Source organism: Desarmillaria tabescens, assembly GCF_030435595.1.
Source record: "Desarmillaria tabescens strain CCBAS 213 chromosome Unknown EV420scaffold_24, whole genome shotgun sequence".
NCBI classification, from domain to species: domain Eukaryota; kingdom Fungi; phylum Basidiomycota; class Agaricomycetes; order Agaricales; family Physalacriaceae; genus Desarmillaria; species Desarmillaria tabescens.
The window spans coordinates 602,622-616,989 of NW_026848323.1; the positions used below are offsets into that span (position 1 = coordinate 602,622).

General features: G+C 46.9%; 6 protein-coding genes across 6 annotated transcripts; 2 read left to right on the forward strand and 4 right to left on the reverse strand.

Annotated features, from left to right (window-relative positions):
- Positions 1–538: 538 nt before the first annotated feature.
- Positions 539–2,746, reverse strand: EV420DRAFT_1644566 (tyrosyl-DNA phosphodiesterase-domain-containing protein; the record flags this gene model as incomplete). Its single annotated transcript, XM_060477667.1, has 11 exons — positions 539–559; positions 612–722; positions 775–948; positions 997–1,290; positions 1,347–1,428; positions 1,480–1,601; positions 1,648–1,785; positions 1,837–1,917; positions 1,967–1,975; positions 2,029–2,220; positions 2,276–2,746. 11 exons carry the CDS (start codon positions 2,744–2,746, stop codon positions 539–541), a joined length of 1,695 nt encoding a protein of 564 aa, XP_060329301.1.
- A 1,336-nt stretch (positions 2,747–4,082) lies between these two features.
- On the reverse strand, positions 4,083–6,173 carry EV420DRAFT_1553278 (protein disulfide isomerase). The gene is made up of 5 exons (XM_060473547.1): positions 5,872–6,173; positions 5,549–5,822; positions 5,265–5,498; positions 4,477–5,215; positions 4,083–4,423 (listed from the first exon to the last, which is right to left on the reverse strand). Exons 1-5 carry the CDS (start codon positions 6,143–6,145, stop codon positions 4,250–4,252), a joined length of 1,695 nt encoding a protein of 564 aa, XP_060329302.1. The 5' UTR covers positions 6,146–6,173; the 3' UTR covers positions 4,083–4,249.
- A 10-nt stretch (positions 6,174–6,183) lies between these two features.
- On the forward strand, positions 6,184–6,943 carry EV420DRAFT_1621273 (kinase binding protein CGI-121-domain-containing protein; the record flags this gene model as incomplete). The annotated part of the gene is made up of 4 exons (XM_060475680.1): positions 6,184–6,363; positions 6,414–6,536; positions 6,585–6,767; positions 6,824–6,943. 4 exons carry the CDS (start codon positions 6,184–6,186, stop codon positions 6,941–6,943), a joined length of 606 nt encoding a protein of 201 aa, XP_060329303.1.
- Positions 6,944–7,073: 130 nt separating this feature from the next.
- On the forward strand, positions 7,074–9,026 carry EV420DRAFT_560146 (uncharacterized protein). The gene is made up of 7 exons (XM_060482595.1): positions 7,074–7,448; positions 7,498–7,674; positions 7,723–8,283; positions 8,331–8,420; positions 8,474–8,575; positions 8,633–8,767; positions 8,822–9,026. The coding sequence occupies exons 1-6, from the start codon at positions 7,365–7,367 to the stop codon at positions 8,723–8,725; spliced, it is 1,107 nt and encodes a 368-aa protein (XP_060329304.1). The 5' UTR covers positions 7,074–7,364; the 3' UTR covers positions 8,726–8,767; positions 8,822–9,026.
- A 197-nt stretch (positions 9,027–9,223) lies between these two features.
- EV420DRAFT_1272176 (cytochrome P450) lies at positions 9,224–11,420 on the reverse strand (the record flags this gene model as incomplete). Its single annotated transcript, XM_060467683.1, has 10 exons — positions 9,224–9,417; positions 9,476–9,665; positions 9,722–9,851; positions 9,910–10,077; positions 10,175–10,549; positions 10,601–10,683; positions 10,739–10,790; positions 10,842–10,953; positions 11,008–11,065; positions 11,121–11,420. 10 exons carry the CDS (start codon positions 11,418–11,420, stop codon positions 9,224–9,226), a joined length of 1,662 nt encoding a protein of 553 aa, XP_060329305.1.
- A 1,572-nt stretch (positions 11,421–12,992) lies between these two features.
- On the reverse strand, positions 12,993–13,844 carry EV420DRAFT_1481236 (uncharacterized protein; the record flags this gene model as incomplete). The annotated part of the gene is made up of 3 exons (XM_060469751.1): positions 12,993–13,082; positions 13,252–13,428; positions 13,650–13,844. The coding sequence occupies 3 exons, from the start codon at positions 13,842–13,844 to the stop codon at positions 12,993–12,995; spliced, it is 462 nt and encodes a 153-aa protein (XP_060329306.1).
- Positions 13,845–14,368: the final 524 nt, after the last annotated feature.

Consider the following 14,368-nt stretch of genomic DNA (forward strand, 5'->3'; position numbering starts at 1 on the left):
ACAGAAAGTGAATGTTGTGAGTAAAAAGTGGACAAGTGTCCGAAGGGTACCGGGAAGGCGGGTACACGAAAAAAGCTCTAAACGAAACACTCTATCTGGGGAGAGTGTAAGAGTGAGAACACGAAAGATCAAGAAAGAAACTGACCTGGAGAGAGTGTAAGAGCGATGAAACAGACGCTCCGTTCTCCCCAGGTCTTATAAGTACAATGAAAAGGGGTAGCCGATCGTGTCAGCGTGAAACCATGGAAGGAGGATGCGTTTAACCTCTGGTGCCACCGATGCTCTGAACCGTGACTCCCAGGTCTTTGATCATGACAAGGATCCCGGTCCTTCAAGCCAAGTACAGGGTAAGCCCTTACTCTGTGCGCTCGCGGCAATTAGACTTGCGTAAAACAAGTTTTAAACCCATTTATTTCTATATGCAAATGCTGGTCCTGGATCGGAATATATGCGACCGACTTGAAGAGTACATCAACTGCGAAGAGTATTAGAATGTTATCATCGACCGTGAGATCGCCGGAGGGTCAGACTCTATTTCCTAGTTGAATTCTTCCTGTATCTGTACGACAAAATCAAAGTGATGACCAGAAAGTCCTAACGCTGAAACATACCCATGGTCCGCCTTCATCATAACGCTTGGGTGGCCGCTCCCAAAATGTTACCTTCTCTAAAGCCTCCTCGTTTTTGATGGGGAAAACGATGCCAATCTCATAATTCTTTATCTGCACATTTATGAACAGGTTAGTCTTAAGCTTGAATGTACACGAAACTTACATTGAGGACTGGTCTAAAAGCACTCCCAGAAAGAGTTCCCCATGCCGAAGGCGTGAAATTATGCGATCCTAGGTAGCCCCATCCTATCGGAGCGTCTATCTCTTCGATATCACTATCCTCGGTCTCAGAGTCATCGACATCAATAGCTTTATCGGATAGTAGACCAATGATCATCTGCGAAGATGATATCAGATCTGGTCGTGTATATAGGTATTTCATTACCTTGGTATGCATCAAGACTTTTCCTGCACGACTCTTCGAATCATAGAACTTGTCCCTCGGGAAGTTCTTGCCGTTCCATTGGGCTTTTCGGCAAAATATCGTACCGCCACCCTGCACGCCAAGGGCGCTCTCCTGCACGGTCTTCTTGCTCGGAAATATGATCTTGAGTGGGGGATAGGGAAGTTTGGAGCGTTTAGCTTTGGAATCGTCGAGATAATCTTGGGGGCTCTCCCCTCGCGCTGAGTAGAAGAATTCGTTGACCCATTGGGTGGTGTATGTTCCGATAGAAGAACCCTATACAATGTCAGATCGCGCGAATCCTTGCACTAAACACTTGCCTGGTATTCCACCTCCAGTTTTCTCGTAGCCTTGCCCTTCTTGGTTCGAAGACCGAGATTCCTTATGGCCATCATGAGTCTCGTGTGACCAGTCCTTCACAGCGCATATTAAGAATTTAGATTCAAAAGGGTGCGCAACACTTACAAGGTGACCTCCGGCCAACCGTCATGTTTCCCAGCAAGCGATGGAACCAAATGCACTTTGACCTTTCCAAAGTCCCACCGCGAACGTAAATCCTCAATTTTGCGAAGGGGAAGATTGGGATGCTAACAGAGAGTCAGGGCAACATCGTGAACGGCATGCATAACCCACCTCCTGTAACATCAGCTCTAGTGGCCGCCTTACATTGACACCGTGCAGTACCCTTTGCATTATAGCCGGAAAGTCATTCGCTTTGGGGTCGTTCGCAATCGGAGTTCCACGAGGAGGTATGTCTTGTAGCCATATCACCTGTGGTATAGTTCAAAGTGACATGAAGGCAATTTAAACACAAAACCGTACGTTTTCAATGTCTCTGTAGTCAAATGGGACTAGATTCGCTGAGGAGATCACCACGCGTAGCCTACCCGTCTTGTAAAATATCTGCTTTTATTAAATCTTACGTATACTGGTCGTAGAGAAAAACACTCACAATCATAAACTACAGGTGACCGTGGTCAGAAAATGAACGTATACTAGGAATACGGCACAGACCTTCATATGCATGCATCCGTAGGGCCCGATAAGCTTGGGCACCGTCTTAATCCAATTTGGGAGGATATTTCGCATCCCCTCTGATTCCCCATGGGCGACAAAGATCATTGGGACCTCGCGTTCAAAGAATTGGTAGATCCAGGGTATGTCATGAGCGTAAGTGGACAAAATGGCAAAAGATATATCAGGTTTCTACGAAAACATCTCCCAGGTCAGTGTCTAATATGAGGGGGAAAGAAATTCATACTGGGCCCAAAATTTCTGTTAATCGGAATGTGGCTTTTCTATCTTGCCGAGGCTCTGCGAATCGCGTCGCCGTTGGCCGAATTTCACCTTCGAAGAAAAGCTGATCTGTAAGTGGTATAGGTGCGGATGAGAAGGTCTTCGTATTCTGAGATGTTGAAGGCTCCACAATCTGTATCTCTTCATCATCGTCATTCTTTGGGGCCTTTCCTTTCCCAGTGGCTTGCAGATATCGCTGTTGGCGCTCCCGACGTTCCTTCTCTAGCTGCGCTCTCTCTGAAAGAAAGGAGGATTTGGGAGCCACTACCTCCGGAGGCTTTAAAGGCTCTGCCTTCGACCCCTGGTGTATCTGCTCATCGTCTTCGTCGTCCGAACTGATCACGATAGTCTCAAGAAAGTGCGAAGGTTTGGCTTTGCCTGATGATTCTTGAAGACTGAGCGCAATGGCTCTTTGTATCTGGTCGTCAAAATTCATGCCGATGATGGTGGTTCAGGAGAAAGGGATTTAATTGGCCACTTCCTGTGACGCGCTTGTGAGTCTTGCGCGAGTATCACGTGGGTCAAAGTTTTCCGTTCTTGGGTTCCAACCTTGCTCTGCGTCAGTGCCAGCAAAGTTTGAGCAACAAATAAAGCCAAGTGCCGATTTTCGAACAGCCTGAAGAAGCGCTATCAGCCACTGGAACATTCTTAGCTTGTAATTTTTGCAATAAGTATATTAAAGCTGGTGCCATAGCACGAAAACCATAGTAACCCTCCAAGGTTTTCTTACGAAATAGCTTGGTCCGATAAATACATATAGCATTAGCGGTCATTGACACTGCTGGTGACGATTGGACAGCCCACAATCCTCACCGTTTCATGTGTTGATGGACCTAATCAAATTGATTTCCCACTAACGCGAATCCGGCACACAATAGTAACTTGTTGTCTTCCGTTTCCATCCCAGCACGAGGCGTCTCTAAGAATGGGGCCTTTTCTATTTTCTTGTCAGCCGAGGATCCATCTTATTATTTGACGGTCCTAACATGAAGGCGATACTAGAAGAACCTCCGTTTGGCCCCAATGGTCGCAATGCTATTGTCGCTCGTGTTACAACCCTACCGGATACAAAAGCCAGTGTCCTTCGAAGCCATCGACTTTACGTGCACATATAATGCTGTCAAGAATCATCGGCATGGGACAACAGTGTCCCAAGGTAATTAATCTGCGTCCTAATGCCTCGGTATACGGCTGACCTACTATTCTTTCAGACAGAATCACACACCAAAAGAATGGAATCCCTACCATACAATCCTCCAGTTTTTCCTAGTCAAGATCTCTCGTCAGGCGTCACTGTTCCACCACCTAAGCATCGCCAGACTCGGAAGGATCACCACAGCCGCGCCGAGCGATACCAGCTCGAAAGCCACCTTCTCACTGCTCAGATTGAGACTTTGCAATCTCATATAGCCGCATACATCGCAAACCAGCCTCCCACTGACCTGAGGTACACCCCGAACCCGCTAGCCGTTGTCGCGGCTCGACGTTGCAAGGAACGGCAGGAGGTGAAGCCCTCTGGGGTTCTTGCGAAAGAGGTTCGGAAACTGAGGATGAAAAGGGAAGAACTGTTAGCTGCGAGGGAACAGATGAAGACTGAATATGAAGAACGCCAACGCTCAAGGCGAATTCGACATCCATCTCTCGGCCTCGTCTAGGACAGACATGGTCCCTAGATAAACAAAATTCTGGTACGCTTCCTCGACTCTTGCATCAGGTGATGCTTATGGGCAGCTACAGATCCCCCCGTACTGGCGCGGCCATTCTCGCCTTGGGAATATCTGAGTCGCATGTGACTGTTTATTTACTAGCATGTGATATATAATGCATGCCAGCTTATGGACCTATAGCAAAGCGAGTGAGATGCATTAAGTGATTATAGATGTCCGGACATCAGCAAGAATCTAGAGAAGATATAAGTACAAACGTCCACAGCAGCCCCTCAATCCAGCCGACCAGCCTTGTCTCGATAATGGCGGTCATCTGGAAGATCCGACAAAACCCACTTCCTCACAGCTAAGATAACAGCGACGAACCCTAAACCAACGAAGAAGATCGTTCGGAGTGGATTGTCGACTACGTAGCCTTCGGTGGCTACTGCCTTACCATTTAGATACTGCTCAAAAGCGTCAGCATTCCTTTTACACGTGTAGAACAGGAAGAGCATACCCTCGCTAGTCGTTCCACAAGATTCTCAGAATGTAATGGTGCAATCTTGCCCCGCGCAGCTCCTTCAATGGCTGAAAACATCCCCTTCTCATTCGACAAATTGATGGGCTTTCCCTCAGTGTCGACGTTCCAATAGATCAACGCATGATGATCAGCGATAACCACCTCGACGTCGTCTAAGGCCTTGCTCCGTACGTTCATGCCATACATACTCTTCATCCAGTCCTTCCACCGTTCGATATCCATCCATGCAAATACGACCTCTCGGCTTACACTGCTCTTTGTGCGGAAAGACGCGGAGATCTCTTCAAACCTCTGTTTTACGAGATCTTTGTTCTCTGCGGAAACACCCGCAAGAACGACAAGTGGGTGCGAGGGAGCTTTCATGATCGATTGGAAGGTATCCTGCGTCAGCTCTGATGTCGATGGTAGTCTGTTGGCAAGGAGCCACGGGAGAACGTCGTTAACATCCATAGAGGTGTATACAGACGTCGGTGTGACAGAGTCATGGTCTTTGAACGCGATGAGAGACCAGGCCGCTGAGGCTGGGATGGAATAGCGAGCAGTCAGCGATTCAGGGGCGTTGGCGATGGTGTAGACGGTAGGAGAGCCAAGAAGAGTAGTGAAAGTGGGGGACAAGTAGGTCACAATATCATCATCGGTATGAAGTAGGACGTAGATGATGTCGTCCTCGGCGATGTAATGCTCAAGATCTTGTGGGTCGATGGCCTTCATGGCTCTGAAACAATGGTCAATGTGGTAAAACGGGGTATGGAGATGTCACTGACGGGGCGCTGGCCTTCTCAGCAAAGGCAGTAAGCTGCTCAAGTTTTCGTCCACTGGTATATTCGTTCTTCGTACCGGTGACAGAATAGTACATCAGTGACGGGTATCCTTGTACTTCCTGGGAGGTGCATAACGCTTTGTGATCTTCGCAGTTGACTTCGGCAATGGTCAATTTATTCTGCATTTGTTTTCCTAGCTTCTTCCATGTTGGAGCAAGTTTTTTGCAATGACCACACCTTCAAACAACCATTAGACGAGCTATTCAACATGAGACATCATTACACACCATGGCGCGAAAAATTTGACGAAAACGGGACCCTCGGAGAGGGTAGTTACAAATGTCTTGTCGTCCAGCGATAAAACAACTCCATTCGGATTCGGCAGCTTCTCAGCCATAGGCTGCTGCTGTTGCTGAAGGGGCGGTGGTGGTGGCTCATGTTTCTTGATGAACGGCACCAAAAGGTCGAGCTCTCTGGGTCCCTTGAAAGGCTCAACAATCTTCCCATCCTTGTACAAATTTAATGTAGGGTATCCTTTGACGTCGTTTGCTGAACAGAGATCTACAGTCACAATTAGTAATGCACGGCAATCGAGAGCACCTCAACGCACCTCCATTTACTGCACAGTTGACCTGTGCAAGCTTCACACCCGGCACTTCCTCTACACTTATCGTCACAAGTTGGTCCCAGGTCGGAGCGAAATGTTTGCAATGACCACAGTAGGGAGAAAAATACTCGATGAACCAGACGCCACTGGCGATGGTCGTCTCGAAATTATCGGGTGTCAGTACCGACGTCTTGACAGGTACTGCGCTGCATGTTAGGGCTAGCGACGTGAGGAGCAACGACCGAGGTAGGCCGTGGAACAATCGCCCGAATTTCATGGTGGTGGAAGGAGCGAAGTAACGTGATTGCCGCTTTGATGGACATCTTCACCTTCAGCCACCTCCATCGCAATCAAGTCGCCCACGTCGCGCTATATTCTCCTGTCAACAATGCCAACGACATTAGGAATAGAATCGTGGCCGCTGCCAGAGCAGACGGTCACGAAGGCGAGAAGGAACGAGATGAGATGAATTTTGCCTTTGTCGATGCGACACTGGTCAGTATCATTTCATGCTTCACCAGTTTGTTTGACGATAATGTTCTTAGATTACAAGCCGGCTTCACCTAGAGACTGCGATATACCAAGCAATCCTTACGGAATCTCAGGGATCATTGCGGACGAAAACCGTACATTCCGAGATTCTATGGGCACTCAATCCAACCAATAATGTGTGTTATATACTCTGTAGGACAGAACTAAAGCTCATAAATGTGCAGATAACAGAAGCCATTCGTCGATATGGCGTTTCAGACAAGACCACGTCAATTCTTGTCATTCATATATCAGATGCTGGGCTGTCTCCATCCGCAGTACAAGAGAAACTCGCTCGTGTGGTGGACGGAACGGTGTTGCCATTGACCTCCCTTCAGGATTTCACTGATTGGGCCAGGATCAAGAAAGTAAGCTGTTCTCAACGTTGTCTGTGTGATAGACATTCAAGATCAATATTCATCAGTATTACAAACTGGATCAGGAGAAGGCCCTTATCGCGACAAGAGACGACCTCTCGAAACAGCATGCCGTCATCGACAACATCGTCGTGAGCTCAGTGGCAATGAAGAGTGTCATGGGATGACCATTCTACCTGCTACGCCTATAAAGTGTGATTGTTGCTCCGGAAGCTTCATCAGTTCTTGCCCCCGGACTTCGAGCATGCTTACAACCACCATCCACCGTCGAGGGACCTTCCACCGAGCATTCTTCTTCCGTTGATGGTCTTTGTTCCCGACTCAGGGTGGTTCGATACCTCCTCGAGGCTCGTAATCGATTAAAACCAGATCTAATTTCTTGTAGTCCGTTAACGAGCCCTTGTTCTTTGAGCGTCTGTACCGTCTACGAAAATAGGAAATCTTGCCATCGGTGGTCCTTCTATGATCCAGATCCTAGCCACGCCCCTTGTTTGTCACCAAAAACCGGACTTAAGATGTTATCATCTGTGCCTATAAATGTCACACCTTGAATAAAAGCCTCCATCAACCTTTATCTCAACCATCTATATGTCACCGCAGCCACTCACTGCTGAAGCCCTGGAGGCTCACAACTTTCGATATGCAGTTCAATCGGCACTTCAAAGCTACGAGGCGAGTCTCTCGATGTTCTTCTGTGATCCTTTACTGAATCTGCATGTAGAAACAAGTCACCCAATGGAAAGAATGCGGATCGTCAAAGACAGACATTGTAACTATCCGTTGCGACGGCTGTAAACATCGTTTCCAGGCACCAGAAATAATGAAGATGAATTTACTATGCCCTAGTTGCATGTGCCATGAGGCGGATTCTTTGATGAATACACGGATGAAAAACTCGGTGAGCCACTCATTCGTCATAGAATTCAGTCTAACTCGTATCTCGCAGCGTGATGAAAACGACTATTCGCCTTGGCATAGCACTTGCCCTTGCAAGCGACCCCTGCGCTCCTTTGTTCTTGGCACTTGCACGTCACCTTGCCTAAATGACCCTTATTTGAGGGCCGAAGGATACGATCGATTAATTGCTAAATATCACAAAGCCCTGAGCCTTCTCGAGGACTCCCGATATCAGCTCTATTGTTTCCTCTCTTTTCAGCCACTTCCCGAAAGACATGAGAAATATTTATCGTCCGGAAACGAGTCGTTCATCGAGAAGCAGTGGCCGGGTCTTCCTGATTCGGTCAACATGGAAGCGACGGAGATTAGTCGGGATGACTACCAGTTCATGCAGAGAGCCCTTCGAAATGTGATTGGGGAACTGTATACTTTGGAGCAAATGAAGTTCAAAGCTATTTCGCAGACGTTTATGAGACACTTTCCAAAGGAATTACAACGATCCTTTGGTAATGACGCTCTGGTTCCTAGCCCGCTTTTGAACCATCGAGACATGGCTCTAAGTATATGGACACGATCTCGAAACGAAGGAGACTGGTGGTGTTCTGCGAAGGTGCGTCAGTCATATCCAGACTGTTCAACAACTGAACTCTTGTATAGAATAAATATCTTTCACCTCCGGACAGTTTCAGGGAGTATTGCGACCGTGAACATCCTGAACCAACCGAAAACTGGTATTTCGAGATTTGGGTCTGCTTTCCCGTATCCAGTAAGAATCCACGTTTACTAAAACAATCGAACAGCGTCGATACAAGGATTTTGAAGGTAGCCAAGACGTAGCGCAGGGGCGTGTGCCATTATTGTTGGTAACGAATGGTGGCTCTCAGACAAGCGAAGAAGTAACGGTACGTTCAGTTACGGGTTCTCTATGGGTCGCAATTGATCATCCATCTCTGGAATAGCTCCCCAGTAAACGCACAAAGAGGCCCCGCAAGCGCCAACGATTGCCATCACAGACGACTACAATTACAAGAATGATCCTCGATATTTTATGATGATGTACAACTCCTCTTTGATGTAGTTACAGAAAGACGGGTGTAAGTGATTTAATGGTTGAATTATTGGTGTAAGCTCATACTTTGACACGCAAGACTCTCGTGGGTCCTTGCATATAGTCGCCTGTTCCAGCTTTCTACCGTGCCACAGCAACCAAAGCAGCTGGTTTCTCAGCTTGCTAGTTGGAAACTACTGCGTATCCCGTAAGATCTAAAGGGCTATCATAATTAATGTATGTATGAATTTTAATGTGAATATACTTGGTCCTGCAGTCGAATACACTATCGATTTCTTAGAAGGTATCTAGTCAGGCATAAGTCAAACGGAACCACTTAATTTGTTTTCTCGACTAAGAAAACCGTCTGGGGTATGTTACAAAGTGTCAATTGTCGGTAGAAATCCAGTAATCTCTATAAGAGCAGAAAGGAGTATCTACACTCCGTCACATCGACCCAGTTGACCTGGTAATTATGAATCAAGTAGAAAGTGGCTCCAACTTAATGAGCACACGTCAAAGAAAGTAAGCACTTCGGACGTACAGCCAACAACTTCACGTGGATCGGCATTTGAGCATCTCCTTCTACGAATGACTGGAGGTTTCCAATGAAAAAGCTCTGAACATGATGTGGAGTACTCGTCAGTTCGAAATGGCGGATCATAAGGCAGATAATGATCTTGAACTCCAAGAGAGCTAAAGATAATGATAATATTAGAAACTACTTGTGCGGTGAGACCGAAAATAATAATACCGAGCCGCCATCCAATACAACTACGCGGTCCGTCCAAGAAGGATGCGACGTTTCCGTATGGCCCAGATGGTAATTGAGCAGTTGAAGGTACGCCGTCAGGACGAAGCCATCGCTCTGGTTTAAACTCGGCAGCATCCTCACCCCATACATTGGGGTCCGTATTTTGAACCACACTAGGTATCTGGAAGACCTGGTGATTGTTCAAACGTTCAAGTGCAATAATCAAATTAAGTGAAGAAGACAGACCTGTCCGGCTTTGATAGCGATCGAAGACACTACATTCCCATCAGTCGTTGTTAGTGGTTGGCTCAGAGGGAGGACATCGTCTTCTAGGGCAATGCGATCAGTCCGTGGCCCAGCCGGATGAAGACGCAACCTAAGCACGATTCATGAGTACACGATCCTCGAAAATCTTGATGTACTATTACACTTACCCCTCCCGGCATACAACGTCAAGGTAGGGCAGGCTTTGAATGTGGTCGTAACTAAAATCACTCAAGTCATGGATTTCTTGCCGTAGTCTTTTTTGGACTTCGGGGTCACGAGCGAGATGGAATAGAGTGAAGCTGACAGTGCAGGATGTTGTTTCATGTCCAACCATTCTATGAGAAAGGGTAAATGAAGAGAGAAAAAGTAGGATACCGCCGGCAGGACTTACATAAGTGTTGCTATCTGAATATAATCAGTACGAATATGTACGCAGGAAGTGTAGAACATACATTTTCCAGTAGTGCTTTTTGCGACAGACGATCACCGGCGTGCTTCGAATGTTTCTGGTCCCTGATCAAAATTGAGAGAATATCTTTACCATCTCCGTTTTCCAGATGCGCATGGTTCTGTCGTAGAAACTCTCTAGCTAGCTTAAGAGCCGCCTGCTTCGCAACTCCGTCCGTCTTGAAAGCCGGAAACTTGCTGATCCAAGGGAAAGTAGACATCATGATTGGCAACAGGAATCCGGGCATAGTTCTCCCAAACAAGACATCCTTGTGCCATGACTCAGCGATGTCTTTTGCTTCCTGGGATTCACCGCTACGAAAATCGTGTCCAAATGCTACACGGCCGATAATATCCAGCCTATTATAGGTCAACGAGGTGATTGCAACTGGTGAACGGAAAACCACTGACGTGCATGCAGACAGGAAGGGAGTAATATTTATCGTGGTTTCGCCCCCTCGCGATCCGACATATGTTCCCACTCGTTGTATGAACTGTTGCAATAGATGAGACTGCTGATACTGAAAGATTTGAGAGATGACGATCTACCCTCTGGGTCCATTCGACAACATCATCAGACATCCCTTTCACAGCACCGAGACTGAAAGACGTATAAGTTTGACGCGGACGTATCAACAGACTCTAGACTGACGTGAAGGCCGGCGCGAGAAGTCTGCGTTGGCGTCTATGTTCGTCGCCTGAAACATATACTATACCTTTTCCGAGTTGACTTTCCACTATGGGTAGGAACTCAGGCGCCTTGGCTGTCATGATAAACAGGCATGAGCGGAGGAAGACAAGTATCGGAGGTTACGAACGATATCGGTAAGTATTTGCGTGAATGTGATGCACGGCAAAGTTATCTGTAGCAACAATCTACAGTATCGTTGAGCTAAAATAGAAATAACAAGCGCAAGATACTTATACTTACTATGTCGCGTTTGAAGAATGCCGCCTTAATTCTATACACAGGTCCTAGAGCCATAGCCCACTTGGAGTACATTTTGCCAATTTCATTTTGCCATTCGGTGTATTCGTGGCCCCAGAGCCAGTGTGCATCAGACCTGGGCTGAAACAAAGTCAATATATTCCAGAGAAAAGTCGATATGACTAAGCCCCTCACCGCGCATTGAATTTTCCTGGCAGGATCTTTTCGGTGCTGGATATAACGGACGAAAAACACAAATAGCAGAGCTAAAGAAACAGACAGTGTCGCTTCAACCGACAGCATTGCTGATTTCAAAAGAGAATGCCGTTGAAGAAAAGTAGATGATAAGGGGGGAAAGCCTGTACTTATACCATCTCTACCTTAGTGATCATTGTCATAGCCGTTCACGTATTGAGTGCTTCAGGCCCCGTGGAGGAAGGAATGATTCAATGATAGAAGTTTTCTTGCTTCTTTAAGTAATCGAAACGGTCCGATTACACCATCGTGCAATGCTAATATCGCAGAGGGATGAGCCTATGAAGAACGTATACAATCTTAGTGAAACTAGCGAATGCTGATCGAAAGGATATTACCAAGGGTGAATATGGCGCTGCACCTACATTCGAGGGAAGGGGCTGGAAGAGTTTCGTAGAGTTTGGAGAACCGGTATATGGTCCCGATAAGGAATGCCGGAGTTCTGTGCGAAACGTCTCGAAGATCGTAACAACTGCGCCGCTGTGATATTCACCGGATGTAAAGTCGGCAGGTTTGATAGTACCACGGGGACCAAGGGAAAGATTCCACTATAGGATGACGCCAAGCAGGAAATGTGTACTACTTATGGTTGGCCATGTGAGTACCAGAGCGTTTGTGGGGCAATATACATCGGCGTGCGCCGACACAACGGCCGCATGGTTCCTACATTCGATGTCAGTATCCAATCACGGTGCCTCAGGGTTAATATACCCGAAGGTCGCATAAGGTCGCTCGCTAGACATGCTCAGAAAATGTGTAAGCAGCAAGACTCGAGCTCGATAACACGGTTTGCCCGTCTTACTAGTCATCCCCACTGAAAGATCTTGCAAAGCTCTTCTGTTCGACGTCAGGTTTCAGTAGCTGGTCATATTTATCTAGATATTTCATTACATGGCCCCCGATACACCTGAAAGAGTGCGAAATGAACCAGATCTAAGTGCAGGAAAATGAGAGGGACTTGATCCTATTCACACCGGGAAGATGGACATTTTTGACAAACCTGAATTTTGAGCACAATTGTAATGTTTTGCGAGCATCGTTTGGGGGTCAACAAACATCGCATTTTGGAGGATCCAAAATCCATGCCGCCCGCCATAGACAAATTTCGGGAGCACGCAAATTTTATGTAAAGTCACTGCCAAGATCGACCTCCCAAAACGTCACCTTATTGTGCACATTCTGCTTTCCCTCAAATTCTCATCTGTCCGGTGTGATTGTACGTATCAGAGACGCAAGAACTCACAATTTGGCAATGAAATCCAGGAAATTTTCATCAAAATCAATATGGAAACCCATCAACTCCAGTCGGATACGGTGCACATCTTTTAAGCGAAAATCCTTAGGGCAGTCGATCAAGGCTTGGAATGTTGCAGTACGGTGTTTACCATCCTCGAGCATATCGAAGAGAAAAGAGTGATCAAACATTGGGGATGATGACATGTCAAGAATGAGTTTCCTGAGGTGTGGGACTGCTTTTGAGGCTGTCAAGTATGAGAGAAAGGAGGGTAAGACGTTGATTCTGGCGAGACATAATGTCAGTGTCTTCGCCTTTTGTATCCTTTCGTCCCGAGGACCAGGCTCAGCGGTGGGACAGTGTTCTCTGAGCCACGTTCATTTCAATTATTGCTTCGCCCTCGACATATTCGTTGTCCGGCTGCTCATTAGAGCGCCGAACGCAAAAGGTCTTGCTTTCGCTCCACAGATATTGGCCTGAAGACACAATAAGCAAGAGAAAATAGTGTAAAATAGCTCAATAGTCTCACAGATATGCATATATGCACCTTGCGGAAGCGCTGAAAGGAGTTGAAAAGCAAAGATGTAGACATTGGAGGCAACCCCGAGTCGGGTATTGGCGAGAAGATCGTGGGAATATTCGGACCGGTGCCCCGGAACCGTCGCTTGTTTTGCATTCTTCCTCATTCTTAGGCCCCCAGAAGCTCCCACCAAACTTTGTTCGGATTTTAGCATTTTTGGGCTGGCGCTGACGCCATCGCCATGACATCTGAGCCAATATCAGTCTCGATTTGGATTTCTGACTCCTCTCTGCAATATTTTCCTGCAAAATTCCAACGAAAATTCGTAGTCATATCGAATACAGCTAAAAAGGTCCTCAGAGCTGACGGATATAGCAGAATCAGACGGCTGGCTCCGTGAGGGCCGGGAGGCCCGAAGAAGCGACTTTGCCCGAGTTAGCATACTTTGAGGTTTTCCGTCCATTTCGCTGGGTGTCGCACGCTCCAAAAGGAGAAAAAGAATAAGAAAAGAAAGATTTCGGACCAAGATCGCGCCCCACAATTGGAGACCTCGACTCAGCAATTCAACAGCCTCACGGCCTCCACCAAACCTTGGGAATACCTCTATTTTGGCGTACACAAATTTACAGGGTGTCGTACCATCCTGCAGCCATTGCATTATCATCTTGTAAGTCTTCTGCATGGACTGCACCGCCGGAAAATTGCATTTGAAGCACATTTTTTGATCCAGAGGGCTCGCATACGGTGCGCGCGGTGTTACATTTCATCAACGAAAGCCCTTGGGAGCCTTGGGAGTTGCTTGGGAGGCAAAATATGACGAAGTGCTGGGGGTGTATTTGTGACGGAATCACAATTAATTTTTCCAAGTAGATTTTGAGTCCCAATTTTACAGTTTCAACTGGGGGGAAGCCTTACTTTCATGCATTTAATGTGTAGTTTCTCTGTCGCTCTCCTCCAAAGTACCGTGTTCTTAAGGGAGGGGATCCCAGCTGGTCTCAGTAAATAATGGGTCAGTAAATGTATTTTGCATGACAGAGATTGAAAATTGTGCACCAAAGAAATATATGAGCGCACAGATTGAATTTTTGGAATTAAACCATGCATGCAGAAACAAAATACGGGTAGGGAGCAACAGCGAGAAACGTCGCAGCAGATAACGCCGGGCCGATGGCAGATAACATAGGGGCTATTGGCAACTTTGGCAGGGATTTACCCTTTTCATGATTGTCCACTTACATACCT

Excerpts from the sequence above, each read along its gene's own strand:
- EV420DRAFT_560146 (XM_060482595.1), top strand. The coding sequence starts at position 7,365 with ATGTCACCGCAGCCACTCACTGCTGAAGCCCTGGAGGCTCACAACTTT. Across the intron at positions 8,421-8,473 it reads ACTGGTATTTCGAGATTTGG|CGTCGATACAAGGATTTTGA; the intron begins GTCTGCTTTCCC and ends ACAATCGAACAG. Across the intron at positions 8,576-8,632 it reads AGACAAGCGAAGAAGTAACG|CTCCCCAGTAAACGCACAAA; the intron begins GTACGTTCAGTT and ends TCTCTGGAATAG.
- EV420DRAFT_1553278 (XM_060473547.1), bottom strand. The coding sequence starts at position 6,145 with ATGAAATTCGGGCGATTGTTCCACGGCCTACCTCGGTCGTTGCTCCTC. Across the intron at positions 5,499-5,548 it reads GTCAAATTTTTCGCGCCATG|GTGTGGTCATTGCAAAAAAC; the intron begins GTGTGTAATGAT and ends GGTTGTTTGAAG. Across the intron at positions 5,216-5,264 it reads GCTGAGAAGGCCAGCGCCCC|AGCCATGAAGGCCATCGACC; the intron begins GTCAGTGACATC and ends CCATTGTTTCAG.